Raw genomic sequence first — 14,604 nt, forward strand, 5'->3', positions numbered from 1 at the left:
ATAAATATATGCACATGTCATTAGATGGTTATAAGCAATCAAGAACAAAGTTTCAAGAATCATAGGTGATATACGTAAGTCATACGCTAATCAAGTTGATTAAATGGTAAGGTAACATACGTGCTCGTTTACATGACCAACTTAAGGTAAAGAACCACGAAGATTGCCCAATGTTTGATCATATGTAGTCAGGAGAGAAATATATGTTTTTACATAACCGTCTCATCCATCATATGTTGGTAATTTTAGTGTTATTAACGAATTTTGATGATACTGGATTAGTTGTAGGCTAAGTCGATCTTATTAGAAACTAAACGAGTTAGAAGACGCGAAAGTGCAAGCTCATTTTAATTTAACAAAATCAGGTATTCATCGGTTTTGTAAATACAATTTATATTGTATTTTGGGCTTGTTAATTAAAATCTTTTTCAATTTGTGCTTGTTTATTAATTCTAATTGGGCCTTGGTTCTTGTAGTAGACTAATTGAAGTAATAAACTAATTTAGGCCTAATGGATAAATTAAAATCATGGTTGTAAAAGTCCCGCCTAGGTTCCGAGTACTCTCCGAGTACTCGCTACAAGGCAGGCTACCGAGGTACGAGTACTCTTCTCCTAGGCCAATTACTCCCCGAGTAATCTCCGCCTAAGCCGAGTACTTCCCGAGTACTCCCGAATCCGACTAGGGAGCGCCTAGCAACTTTTGCAACCATGATTAAAACAAATGGATTTATGAAGTGGGCTTTGTTGTCTTATTTTATAAAATAGGCATAGATCAGATTGACGCATCTGATGTAGTGGTGCACAAATCGGGTTTTCTGAATACTCGGTTCCGGGTATGGTCCGGGTTTTATATAAAAAATGTATACCCTATATACCCGGGTTCGGATAGGGTTTGGGTCAGGTTTTCTAATACCCGGGTATTATAATACCCTATTTTCGAGTTCGGGTAGGGTCGGGTATGGATCGGGTTTGGTTCGGGTATGCCTCGGGTATTCATTTCTTTTGGATAAATCATAGAAATATAAAATGCAAAACCTTTTTATTTCATAAAACATAGAAATACATGACACCTAAATAATCATTGAACCGGATCGAATAAGATGATGAACATAGATAGCTTCGAATAACTTGATCGTCTTCGTTTATTGTTCGTCATCAAAGACCCCTTTTATAGGGTATAGAGATAGTGTATAACCAAACAAATGATCATAATACAATGAATCTTTGATGTGTAGGATCAGAAGGTTAAATCGATAGTGTATTCACGATTCTTAGAATAACCCAAAATTTCAATTTTAAAGTCGCTGTGCAAAGAAGGAAGAAACATGATTCGAACGTCGGTAAGTTTTCCAACATCACATTTTAAACAATAGTTAGTGCTTCCTACAATTCACTTCTTAAAAGTTAATTTCGTATAGAATATTTATCTCAGTAGCACTATAGTAAACTTTAGAGTTAATTGCCCGGATGATCCCTGTGGTTTCACGTTTTTTCACATTTAGTTCCCACCTTTTGAAAATAGCAGGTATGCTCCCCATGGTTTGTTATTTTGTTACTCGGTTAGTCCCCTGAGTAGATGTCAGTTAGTTTGGAAATAGCAGGTATGCTCCCTATGATTTGTCATTTTGTTACTCGGATAGTCCCCAGAGTAAATGTCAGGGGACTATCCGAGTAACAAAATGACAAACCATAGGGAGCATACCTGCTATTTTCAAAAGGTGGGGACTAAACGTGAAAAAACGTGAAACCACCATCCGGGCAATTAACTCTAAACTTTAGGAAAAGAATTTCATTTTAAATTTAAATAATATAGTGGCAATATACCTGTCCCGTAAATTAAATGAAACAGTATTTGGACAAAAAGGATAACAAATACGAAAAGTTTACAATAAATATCATAATGATAACCAATAATCAACAAATTGACCGCATAGCGCAGTGGATTAGCGCGTCTGACTTCGGATCAGAAGGTCGTGGGTTCGACTCCCACTGTGGTCGCTTCCTATTTTTTTTTTTTTTTTTTTTTTTTCTTTTGCTCTTGTATTTTATATTACAAAACAATGGGGTTCCATAAAACATATGCAAATAGCTTTCTAAATAATGGTTTGACTCAAACAGCTTTTATATATATATTTTTTGAACACTTTATATGTCGTTATGAGAGTTACCGTGTAGTAACCAACTGGGGTGTCCCAGTTGGCCAGTCCCACCTCTACTCTTCATAGAGACCCGGGTTCGAGTCCAGGCAGGGGGTATTCTGCCACCTTCTTTCCAGAGGGAAACGGACTCAGCTCGGGATGGGGTATTCACCGCCAGGCAGCATTGGGACGTTGCTAGCTTGTGGAGTGGGATCACTCCAGCGGCCGGGAGGTCCGTGCAATACCCCCCCCCCCCCCCCCGTGTAGTACCAATGTACCATCCCTTTTTATTAGATTTAGACGATCCATCAATCCACAGATAAGTTATCATGTCATCTTGGAGTAGGGCTGACAATTTTGACACGAACACGATAACACGACACGAACCTGCACGAAGTTAACATGTTTCGTGTCTAAACAGGTCGACACGATAAGACCTGTTTAAATTTCGTGTCTAAACAGGTTAAAACCCGTTAACCTGTTAAGACCCGTTATTGACCTGTTTATTATTTTAAATTAAAAAAATATATCAAATATGTGTTTATGCATGTTTTATGACTTTTGTGAACCTTTGGCGACTAAATTTTCATTAAACACGTTCCTTAATTGCTAATTTCAAATATGGAATAACAGATCATGTTCGTGTCTTAACAGGTCGTGTCTGTGTCTTAACAGATCGTGTTTGTGTCTTAAACAGGTCATATGATATGTTGGTAACATTTTCGTGTCTTAACAGGTCATTTCGTGTAACCTGTTTATTAACAGGTTCGTGTTCGTGTTTACAGGTTTCGTGTTCGTGTCTTAACAGATCGGGTTGACCCGATATGCCAGCCCTATCTTAGAGGTAGGAACATCCCCGATGGCCCGCTCGTGACTAATGATTCAGATGATCCATCAATCCCCCGTACAATCTGCTTTCGTAAAAGGTAGGAACATCCTTGATGGCCCGCTCGTGACTAATGAAGTTATTTCATGGGCAAAAAAAGAGAAAAAGAAGGTTCTACTTTTTAAGGCGGATTTCGAGAAGGCGTATGATTCTGTAGCTTAGAAATTTCTAATCAATGTCATGACACACATGGGATTTCACCCTAAGTGGAGGAATTGAGTGATGGGAATGCTCTACACGGGCTAGGCATCCATCTTGGTTAATAGCTTTCCTACGGAAGAGTTTGAATTAAAAAGAGGGTTAAGGCAAGGAGACCCCTTGTCGCCCTTTTTATTCACCATTGTTATGGAGGCGTTGCACGTTATGGTTCAAAAGGGGAAGTTCAAGGGTCTGAATTTGAGCAAGGATGGTCCAAGTGTCTCGCACTTGTTTTATGCAAACAATGCGCTTTTCTTTGGGGAGTGGTCCGCCACTAACCTCAAAAATCTCAATAGGATCCTAAGGTGTTTTGATTTGGCATCGGGTCTTAAGGTCAATCTTAACAAGAACAACGTCTATGGCGTAGGCGTGGGTGGGCAAGAGGTGGCGGACTTGGCAAATATCCTCCATTGTAGAAAGGGGGAGTTCCCTTCCGTGTACCTAGGCCTTCCCGTCGAGGCCAACATGAATAGGGTAGCAAATTGGAAACCGGCGGTGGATGTCTTTAACGCTAAGTTATCGGCTTGGAAGGTTAGGGACTTGTCTTTTGCCAGGAGGGTGGTCCTGATCAAGTCGGTTCTTGGTTCGATTACAAACTATTACCTATCATTCTTCAAGGCTCCGGTCAGTGTCCTAAAAACCTTGGAGGGAATCCGAAGGAGATTCCTTTGGAGAGGTGGGGCCAATGGGAATAAGATTAGGTGGGTCGTGTGGGAAAGGATCTTGAAAGGGAAAAAGGGAGGCGGTTTGGGTGTGGGTGGCATCAAGGAGATGAACTTGGGCTTATTGACCAAGTGGTGGTGGAGATACAAGAATAATGGAGACCAAACATGGGTGAAAGTGATTAGAGCCATTCACGAGGGAGGTAGAAGCGACAATTTGGGACTGGAGCAACAGTCAATAAAGAGTTTCAAAAATTAGGATTGGATTTAAACATGAAGCTGGCGTGTGATATGCGGAAGGGGGATAAGGCTGACTGTTGGCATGATCCGTGGTCGGCTACTGGGTGGCTCAAGGATGCTCTGCCGATTCTATTTCAACGCGCCAAAGCGAAGAGTTATGTTTCAAGACTGTTACAAAAAGACCCCAGGTGGGGGGTTATGTTGGGATTTGGCATGGAAGAAGATGCCTCAATCGCCTCAAGAACGCACTCAGGCTGATATCCTCAAGACGATTCTTTTTTTGATTGTTTGAAGAAAAACTCCTTTGCTGGCCCAAAAAAAAAAACTAAAGATAGGGTTACATATATAGATATTAGATGAGAATATATTAGTAGATGATAAAGGTAGGATAAGGATTTGTTGAACAAACAAGCTATTGATACAATAAGTTGTTCAAATAACAAACTCTAAATGTATAGTTCAGTAATGTAGGTTACATGTTTAAAAGTTCTCTCTCTTTTGTTCTTTCTTGAACTCTTCAGAGTATTGTGCTTTTGAAAAACTTTAAAACTTGAAGCTCTGCTCTTTATGTATATATATTTTGAGAAGATTGTTATCACAAAATCTAGAATATTTATTTTTATCTAGATAGACAAGATATGTAATTTTTCAATACAAATATCTCTTTACATTTGTCTTTGTAACACTTTGTTAGCTTTAACAACCTCAGACTTCCAAAGAGGTCTTGTAATCTAACTTACGATCAACATCAGTGTTTGGCAGTTCAGGTCTTGCTCTTTACTTACCTTTTGTACTTCATTTGAGTGTTGGAAATTTGTTGATAGTTGACTAATGGCAGTCAAAGAGGGTTAGACCAGTCTATGTTGGTTTAAAACTTAAATAAAATAGTGTGTATAGTTGAAGGCACTTACAACAACAAAGTGACCGCATAGCGCAGTGGATTAGCGCGTCTGACTTCGGATCAGAAGGTCGTGGGTTCGACTCCCACTGTGGTCGTTTCTTATTTTTTGTCTATCTTTTACTCTTTGCCCACTCTAGTTTTACATTGTATCATTTTGCTACCTAAAGTTCTTTTTCTTCTACGTCTTTCCTGTGTAAAACAAAACAATGGGGTTTCATAACACATATGCAAATCAAATGTTAAGCTTTCTAAATAATTGTTTGACTCAAACAGCTTATATATATATATATATATATATATATATATATATATATATATATTGAAGACTTTATATGAGAGTTACCGTGTAGTACCAATGTACCATCCCTTTTTTATTAGATTTAGACGATTCATCAATCCACAAATAAGTTATCATGTTATCTTGGAGGTAGGGACATCCTTGATGGGCCGCTCGCGACTAATGATTTAAGATGAGTTTGGGTTGGGCAGGTTTGGGTCATGGGTTAGGATGAGTTTGGGTTAGTATGAGTTTATTAAGAAAAAGGTTAGGATGGGCAGGTTTGAGTCATGGGTTAAGATGGGTATTTATACTTTCTTCCTCTTCTTTTTCTGAACTATAAACTCAAGCAAATCAAATATTATCTATATAATCGTTGACTCAAGCAGTCAGCCAGTCAGCCAGCTACTTTTTATATATATTTTGAACACTTAATATCTAGTTATGAGAGTTACCGTGTACCATCCATTTTTTAATAAATAGATTTAGAAGAACCACACATAAGTTATCATCTCATCTTCGATTGATAATGGTAGTATATATATAATTTTAACAACTACAGTCGTCTATAGATAATTATATGTGATGCATGGTTATATATGATAAATAATTGTATGCCATAGAGTTTTAATTATATGGATCTTAAATGAGAATATATTAGTAGATGATAATGGTAGAATAGGATTAGGATTTGAAATAAGACTTTCTAAATTAAAGAGTGTGTTTGTAAAACATTTGTCAGAATTAACAATCACAGAACTGGAACAACTGGATACAAAAAAAAAAAAAAAAAAAAAAAAAAAAAAAAAAAAACCATTTTTTCATGGCAAGCTAGTTTGGATCGTTAACGGAGAGCAAGGATGAATGGATTTGGGCTAAGGAAAGCGATGGAAGATTTTCAGTTGCCTCAATGAAAAAAGTTCTATACAAGACAGTGGAGACTGGTTCGGTTCCTAGGCAATCGACACACTGGAACAACTAGATACCTCAAAAAATTAACAATTTTTCATGGCAAGCTAGTTTGGATCGTATACCGACTAGGGAGGGGCTCGCACATAGGAATGTTCATTTGGATTCGGTTTTATGTGGGTTATGCAACTACGATACTGAATCATTCTCGCATCTTCTTATTTCATGTTCTCTGGCAACATATATTTGGCAAGCAATATCAAATTGGTGTAAGGTAACCCCCATTTATGCTTTTTCAGTTCTAGACCTTTTTAACTTTCATAAGTTCAGTTCTTCAGACAAAAAGAAAGGCAAAGTTCTTCAAGGGATTATTATGATAGCTTGTTGGTGTATTTGGAAGGCTAGAAACAAGCCGATTTTTTTGGGCATAGAGATTACAGGCCCAAAGGTGATGGAAGACGTTAAGTCTCTAGGATTTTTGTGGATTAAAAATGGGGCACCTTTTAAAGCTTTAAGGTGTTGAGAGTGGTGTAATTTCTCTTTTTGATTGTATGCTTGTCTTTTGGCTACTAGTATCTTGCTAGTATTCCATTTTTATAAAAGGTTGCCGTTCGAAAAAAAAACATACTTCCAAAGGAGTCTTGTAATCTAACGATCAACATCAATGTTCAGATCCTGCTCTTTTGTGTCTTTTATACTTCGTCTGCGATCGTGAAAGTGCACTAATTCTAACGTTGTTTTACTAATTTCGTGAAAATAACGTTAAAAGAGGCGGATGGTTAATCATGTATCATGTGGTGGCGTTGATAGCCGAAAGACAACGGGGTACATGCACTAATCGGCATTTGTCTCAATTGCTGAGTGTTATGTGCCTTATGTCTAAGGCTTGATGCAAAACTACAATCGAGTCGGGGTCTCACTGGAAGCAGCCTCTTTATTCCTACGGGGTAGAGGTAAGGTTGTCTACATCTTACCCTCCTCAGACCCTACCTTAGCTTTGCTATTGGTGGGATTTACTGAGTATGATGATGATGATACTTTGTCTAAGATCGGGAAATCTTCTTCATATCAGCTTTCAAGTTGTTGCTGGAGTCTTCAGTTTATAGATACAACTTTAATTCCAAAACATAACAAAATTGTGTATGTTGACTAATATATGCAGGGGCGGACCTACACTTGGGGGGGGGGGGGGGTTGTATTTTTTTAGACAAAAATTCTAATCGCTCCTTTTAGGGTAAAAAAAAACGATGTAATTTTTTAGACAAAAATCTCAATCGCCCCCTTGTAAGTTTGGTAAACCCCTAATTGTTCCCCATGAAAAAAAATAATGCTTCTGCCACTAAATAGATGCTCAACAATTACAAAACCTTATAGTTATTATTTAAACTGACGACTAAAGTTGTGCGTATGCTGAGAATACAAATTCATCTTTTATATACTTGACTTTTTCTAAATGCTACACGCTTTGTTACATCCCATTTAATGGGCTTAATTAATTTATAAAATCTATTTTTTGTAAAGGGAATATTTACATTGATTGTTTTATTAGGCTGGACGGTATGGTTGATGGAGGATGACCCGCCACGTAAGTGCCACGTAGATCGGGTATGAGGATGGGGCAAAGAGGATGGAGGTAAGGAAATGTAGGATGAGCCTAAAATATATATGTATATGTAAGTATATTTTGTATGTATATATGTGTGTGAGATGGGGAGGCCCGTCTAATTCGTCTCACCTCCGACGATCTGGACGAAGCAGGCACGACGACGATGGGAAGGAAATGGAGAGGGGGCACGACGACGATGCTGGATGGTCCCCATACCGTCCAGCCTTAGTATGCTTACTATGTATGTTAGTTACGTACTAAAGTTAATGAGAGATTTATAAGGGGCGTTTGGTTCGTGAAATGTTTTGGAATTGGAATTGGAATTAGAATTTGAAGGAATTGGATTAAGAATTTAAAAATTCCAATTGAAATTGGAAAATGTTGGAATTGGAATTTCAATTCCATTTTTGATGTGTTTGGTTGTCAAATGAATTGGAATCCATCACCCACGCACACAACACTCCCGCTTCGGGTCAAAACGGTTCGGGTAGGAACGGTACGGGTCAAAACGGTCCGCGTCGAAACAGTTCGGGTCAAAAAGATTCGCCTCAAAAAGATTCCCGCCGAAACGATTCCCGTCAAAGCAGTTCGTTTCCAAATGGTTCATGTCTAAATGGTACAGATCGAAACGGTTCACGTCAAAGTAGTTTGTTTCGAAACAGTACGGGTTTAATGGGCTTCATAAAGGGTTTAACTGACCACATGGAAGATGACGAGACGTGTCTTTAGTTGGGCATCGATTAGGTTTCTTCAAGGGCAAGGATGGAAAGGATTTTGAGCTTGTGAGTATGGATGTAGGTAGAATTTACTATTATACCCTTATAGTGTCTTAAAATGTTGACCTTCTTCCGAAATTACCCCCATAAAACAAACATTTATTAGTTGTATATATCGCTTTAAGAGTTGGACGCAATATAAATTTACATTTCTATACATTAGATTTGCTTTATATAGTTATATAGATATATCTAATCGTAATGAGAAAGAAATAACCTTTTAATCATATTTTAAATTTAATCATTTTTCTAACGTGACTTACTATGAGCAAAACAATATTTGAAATCGTAATGACAAAGAAGTGACCTTTTAATCATATTTCATATTTAGTTATTTTCCTAACATGATTAACTATGAGCAAAACCTTAAACCGGGTCCTTAAAACAAAACTGGGTCAAATTTAGGTTACGACCGTAAATATACATGTTCGATTATAATTTCAATTGAGTTTTACTGTAGCGGACCTTTAGATGATAGATTTTATTTGATATTAAAGATGATGAGTTTGGGTTACCCAGCATTTAGGTTACCACATGTAGCCGGGCTAGATTTTGTCTGATATTGAAGATAGTGGGCTTAGGTTACCCAGCATTTGGGTTACCACACTTAGGGGACTAGGGGTGGTTGGGTCGCCTTAGCCGGGCTTTTAAGAATGATAATAATAATAACCATGGTTAGCATCGACATATACCCCCCACCCACCCCGTTGATTGGCAATTTGGGAGAAGCGTTTGGAACCTTTATCATCCATCATCAATCAAATCGAACATTAATTTCTTTCATTAATTCATTCCGATTCTGTCTTATATGGAAGAGGAAGAAGGGGAAGAACAAGACGGAGACGACCCTTCTTCTCCCCTCTTTCTCCTTTACATCATCGATTCCATCAACACAACATATCTTTAATTAATTAATCCAACCCAATTTCCCATCAAACATTTGATTGAGGGGTTAACCAATGGGCAAAACGAACCCCTTCTCGTTTCGCCGGAGCAGCAGCGGCGGCACCACAACCAGGCGGCGGAAGACGGCCAAGAAGGCCGGCGAATCGCCCTTACTTTTGTCGGAGCAATCACCGTCTCCCAACAACGAGGTGGTTTCGACGGCGAAACCGGTTGCTGCGGTGGCCAAAGTGAAGAAGAAGGCAGGTGGGGCGAGGCTGTGGATGCGGTTTGATAGGTCCGGTGAATCGGAAGTATTTGAGTGTGATAAGACCACCATTATTAAGCGGGCCGGGATTCCAGCTAGGGATTTGAGGATTTTGGGTCCTGTTTTCTCCAATTCGTCTAATATTCTTGGTAATCGCTTTCATTTGATTAGGGTTTTGTTTTTGTTTTGTGATCCAAAACTTGTGTTATGAGGATGCTGAGGTGGATATGTGGGCACATAAAGTTCAGGACAAACCTCTGTGATGACATGGTCCAGGATAGGAGTTCGTGGATACGTAGAATTAAGGTTAAGGACTTTTAGGGGAGGGTACAGATGTGTTTAAGCTTCGTCTTAGGGGATTATGTTTTTCTACGTTTTAGGTGGACAAACCTAAATTGATTAGGGATTAGCGTATTAGGCGAGATTTGCTACAGATGCACCTCTCTGATGACATGATCCAGGATAGGAGTTCATGGATACATAGAATTAAGGTTAAGGACTTTTAGGGGAGGATACATGTGTGTTTAAGCTTTGTCTTAGGGGATTATCTTTTTCTACGTTTTAGGTGGACTTTGCATGTGATTGTCTGCTTCTATCTGTATCTATATGCTATCTTATCATGTTATATATGTTTCCGTTATATTATGCTACTCTTCTACCCCTCATTTTGCTTTTGGTACCTTTCTATATATTTAGTTTAGCTTGTTTGTTTGCGGTTTGTTTTAGAGTTGGGGGTCTCTCTGGAAGCAGCCTCTCTATCCTTCGGGATAGAGGTAAGATTTGCCTACATCTTACCCTTCTCAGACCCTATCAATAGCTTTGCTATTTGAAAATGGGATTTACTGAGTTTGGTTGTTGTCGTAAACTTGTATTGTAAACATAGAGAGCAGTCAGGACACAATGAATAACCCTTTTTGCAATTGAAGTCATATTTTGTAGTTCTTGGATTTTAAATACAACATTCTTAGTGTTGAATTTATGATTAGCTACATAAACAAAGTTCTAATTAGCATGCACATAGAACACACTCATATTTGCTTCCGCTTTAAAGTCTAAGCACATACTTACTTGCTTTAAAGCTTTGACCTGTCTAAACTCCAAATAAAACGTTTTAACTTTCGTTTGACATTTTGACCTAAAAATACATATTCTTAGATTCAATATCTGAAATTTTAAATTAAATAATTAATTGGTGCAGCTAGGGAAAGGGCGATGGTTGTTAATTTGGAATATATAAAGGCGATAGTCACAGCAGAAGAAGTACTTTTACTTGATCCTCTACGCCAAGAAGTTCTTCCATTTGTGGATCAACTGAGGCAACAACTTTCTCACAAGACCAATTCCAGTATATCTGGTAATCGTCAGCTTGCTTTACGTGATGCGGAATCGAATTTATCGGCCTCTGGACGATGGATACCTGTTCCCGAAACCTCCGAAGGTTTGCAAGCAGAGCTTCCGTTTGAATTTCAAGTTTTGGAAGTTGCGTTGGAGGTAGTTTGTACGTATTTGGACTCGAGTGTTGCAGACCTTGAGAGAGACGCTTATCCTGTTCTTGATGAGCTGGCTAAGAATGTCAGCACCAAGAATCTTGAGCGCGTAAGGAGTTTGAAAAGCAATCTTACTCGTTTGCTTGCAAGGGTACAAAAGGTATTTGTTATTAATCTTGTTTAGGCCTGTATATGAACCGAACGAGTCCATTTAACTTTAGCCGAACACGAACATATAATTTTTTTTTGTTCGTGTTAGTTTATTAAGAAAATAGGCATGTTCGTGCTTGTTTATGTTCGTTCATTCAAAAGCTAAACGTAAACGGACATAAACAAACAAACAAACTTAAATGAATTTAATTTAACAAACAATAAACAAATAAATGAACATACCTGCAGAAAATAAATGAACACAAATGAACATAATTTACTAAACATAAGTGAACATAAAGTAACTTTATATAAATTCGTGATTAATTACGATAAATTCCATTGGAAACCCTATTTTTATTTTACTAAAAGTCTTAGTTATATTTATATAAGTAGATAGAAAGTTCCTTTTATGTTTAATATTTATATAAATAAAACTACTTATATATTTAAATTGAAACAAACATAAACTAATGTAAATAAACGAACTTTCTGCCGAACAAGTTCACCAACATTTCATGAACATTCGGTTCGTGTACAGGCCTAAATTCTTGTTACTCGTATTGAGCCGAGGAATGAATAATCATGCATGTGGGTTTCAGGTGAGGGATGAACTTGAACATCTTCTTGATGACGATGAAGATATGACGCAGTTGTATTTAACAAGAAAGTGGTTACAGAACCAACAGAGTGAGGGTTTGGCTGGAGGCGTGGGGTCCATTAGCTTCAACAACGGGGGACACCATCTGAGGCGGCTTAGTTCCGTCAAGAGTGGAAGTATGATGACAAGTGCTAATCTGTACGATGATGATGTTGAGGATCTTGAGATGTTGCTCGAGGCCTATTTTATGCAGCTTGATGGGACCCGTAACAAAATCTTATCTGTGAGTAATTTTTTTTCTTCTTGCAAGTTATATTTTACTGTTTCTTTTATATATCATATGATATAATCTGTATTATTATTTTTGTGAAATACAGGTTCGTGAGTACATTGATGACACAGAGGACTATGTGAACATCCAACTGGACAACCAACGTAACGAGCTTATTCAACTTCAACTGACATTAACGATCGCGTCATTTGCTATAGCCATTGAGACCCTGGTGGCGGGATTATTTGGAATGAATATACCGTGTGATTTGTATTATAGAGAAGGAATATTTGAGCCTTTCGTTGGAGCTATTACAGTCGCGTCTATCATGCTTTTTCTAATTGTGCTTGGATACGCTAGATGGAAGAAGCTGCTCGGTTCATAAAATAAAAAAACAAACCCCTCTCCAAATTAAATAATTATGCTGAATTTTTGGGAAAATATTTGGGTTTGGATTTTTGTATGTTGATACATTACTTATTATCATGATGTATTCCTTTTGATTGATTGATGATAATGATAATGATAATGCTTATTCCAACTGCATCTGGTTGGGTTTGCCTTTTATACTTTCTAAAACTCTTCATTTTTTTCTTCTGTTAATGTAGTTTTGATTATATGTTTGTAGGAGCAATGTGTGCTTTCATGATCAGTGGCGGACCGATGATTTTTTTTCATGGGGGACGGTATTTTTTGGGGTCGGCTATCTATCGTTAAGTATTAAAAAATAGGCCTTTTTGGGGCCGGGTCAGATAAAACTTATTGCGTCAGCCAAAACTAATGTATAGTTCAATAAGCTAATAATTAATCTGGCTGTTAAAAATATACCATATACAAATACAACCAGTTCTATATTTATAAATAGGGAAAATGTCATAGAAATGTAATCAAGTTTGTTAAACGTTCCAATTAAGTCATTTAAACTTTTTTTTTTGTCTTTTTAAATTAACTAAACTTTAATTTTGTGTTATAATATTGTGTAATTACCAAGTCATCAGTTTATCATTTTTTTCTTTTAATTTTTATTTTTTTAATGCTTATGTGGATATTATTCAAAGTAAATGCATACAAAAATAATATTGTATCAGGTCATATTATTGGTGATCTGAGAGTGGCTCTGAGACCGCCCGTAGTGGTCTGAGAGTTTTCATTGTTATTTGATCCGAATAAAGTTCTGTTTTTACCGTTCTTGACACTGGCAATAAGTTTTAAGAAATAGTTCCATGATATTCATATTTTCTAAAGTACACATTAAAAATAAAAACAAGTTTCAATAATCTTATATTAATCTAGCAACATCTTTAACTTTTAGTTAACCATCTACAAAATATACATAACACATAGTAATAGTAATAAGCAAGTAATCAAATAATCTAATCCACTAACCAATAATCAAATAACTATTCTAGCAAATAATCAACAAATAAAGTAAAATTACGAGAAAAGGTAAAAAAAAACATTTATATTCGTTAACTAGTTTATAATAGTTCTACACAATGTTTTCGGAACCCGGGTCAGAAAGTGACCAAGTCGCCATAACGGTCCACTTGTCTCATCATGATAATCTTCAAAATGACATATCTTGAAATTACTATCAATGGATTTTTAACACTCATAAATTTTGTAACACATAAAAATATGTTCTTAAACATAGAACATTAGTGACTGAAGAGTACTAAAGTAAAGAAAAAGGTACAAGGTAATAAATATTTTCCATTAGAAAAAAGAATTAGAGTTGATTCACTCTTAGGGGACTAGGGGTGGAATCACTAGTGATAGAATTTATCACTCACAAGCACCAATCAAGTTTCGCCATGTCATTGACCATTTTTCCATCACTCACAATCATTTTTAGTGGGGGTGGTTATCACTCACCACCACACCCAACAATTTCCCCCCAACCAACAAGTACCCTCACAAAAATAAACCATCACGCCGTTAATTTTTCCACGCGTTAAACAATTCCACAAGTCATCACTCGTTATACAAAGTGTGGCGGTGGGAAATGCTTATCCCATAACGCGTTATAGAAAAGTTTAACGTGGTGCCCCGAGTCCTCTTATTTATATAATATTAAAGACAAAGGTCGGTATCCTTCATAAAAAAACAAATCAAATGTGCATTCATTTGCTTCCTTTGACCGAGTTCTAGAGTTGCTTGACCTTTCTCTTTTAAAGTTTTTGACTTTTTTTTACATTTTCATTTCATTAAAGTTTTAAACCAACAAAAAAGACCCTTATACTTTCATGTTTTTTCCATTTTACACCCTTCATTTTTTGACATGAAATACTATTAACCTTTATCTTTAAGTAAGTTGCACATTCACTTCTAAGTTTCAGTAATTGACAACT

The 14,604-nt window shown here is 37.0% G+C and overlaps 2 protein-coding genes and 2 non-coding genes across 4 annotated transcripts; all 4 read left to right on the forward strand.

Annotated features, from left to right (window-relative positions):
• Positions 1-1,925: 1,925 nt before the first annotated feature.
• TRNAR-UCG lies at positions 1,926-1,999 on the forward strand. Its single transcript has one exon. It is a non-coding gene; the product is annotated as a tRNA-Arg (tRNA).
• Positions 2,000-3,370: 1,371 nt separating this feature from the next.
• LOC110924275 lies at positions 3,371-4,144 on the forward strand. The gene has a single exon (XM_022168303.1). It carries the CDS (start codon positions 3,371-3,373, stop codon positions 4,142-4,144), a length of 774 nt encoding a protein of 257 aa, XP_022023995.1.
• A 903-nt stretch (positions 4,145-5,047) lies between these two features.
• TRNAR-UCG lies at positions 5,048-5,121 on the forward strand. Its single transcript has one exon. It is a non-coding gene; the product is annotated as a tRNA-Arg (tRNA).
• Positions 5,122-9,282: 4,161 nt separating this feature from the next.
• LOC110926143 (magnesium transporter MRS2-4) lies at positions 9,283-12,824 on the forward strand. Its single transcript, XM_022169900.2, has 4 exons — positions 9,283-9,893; positions 10,943-11,391; positions 11,984-12,265; positions 12,360-12,824. Exons 1-4 carry the CDS (start codon positions 9,554-9,556, stop codon positions 12,636-12,638), a joined length of 1,350 nt encoding a protein of 449 aa, XP_022025592.1. The 5' UTR covers positions 9,283-9,553; the 3' UTR covers positions 12,639-12,824.
• Positions 12,825-14,604: the final 1,780 nt, after the last annotated feature.

Source organism: Helianthus annuus, chromosome 11 (assembly GCF_002127325.2).
Source record: "Helianthus annuus cultivar XRQ/B chromosome 11, HanXRQr2.0-SUNRISE, whole genome shotgun sequence".
NCBI classification, from domain to species: Eukaryota; Viridiplantae; Streptophyta; class Magnoliopsida; order Asterales; family Asteraceae; genus Helianthus; species Helianthus annuus.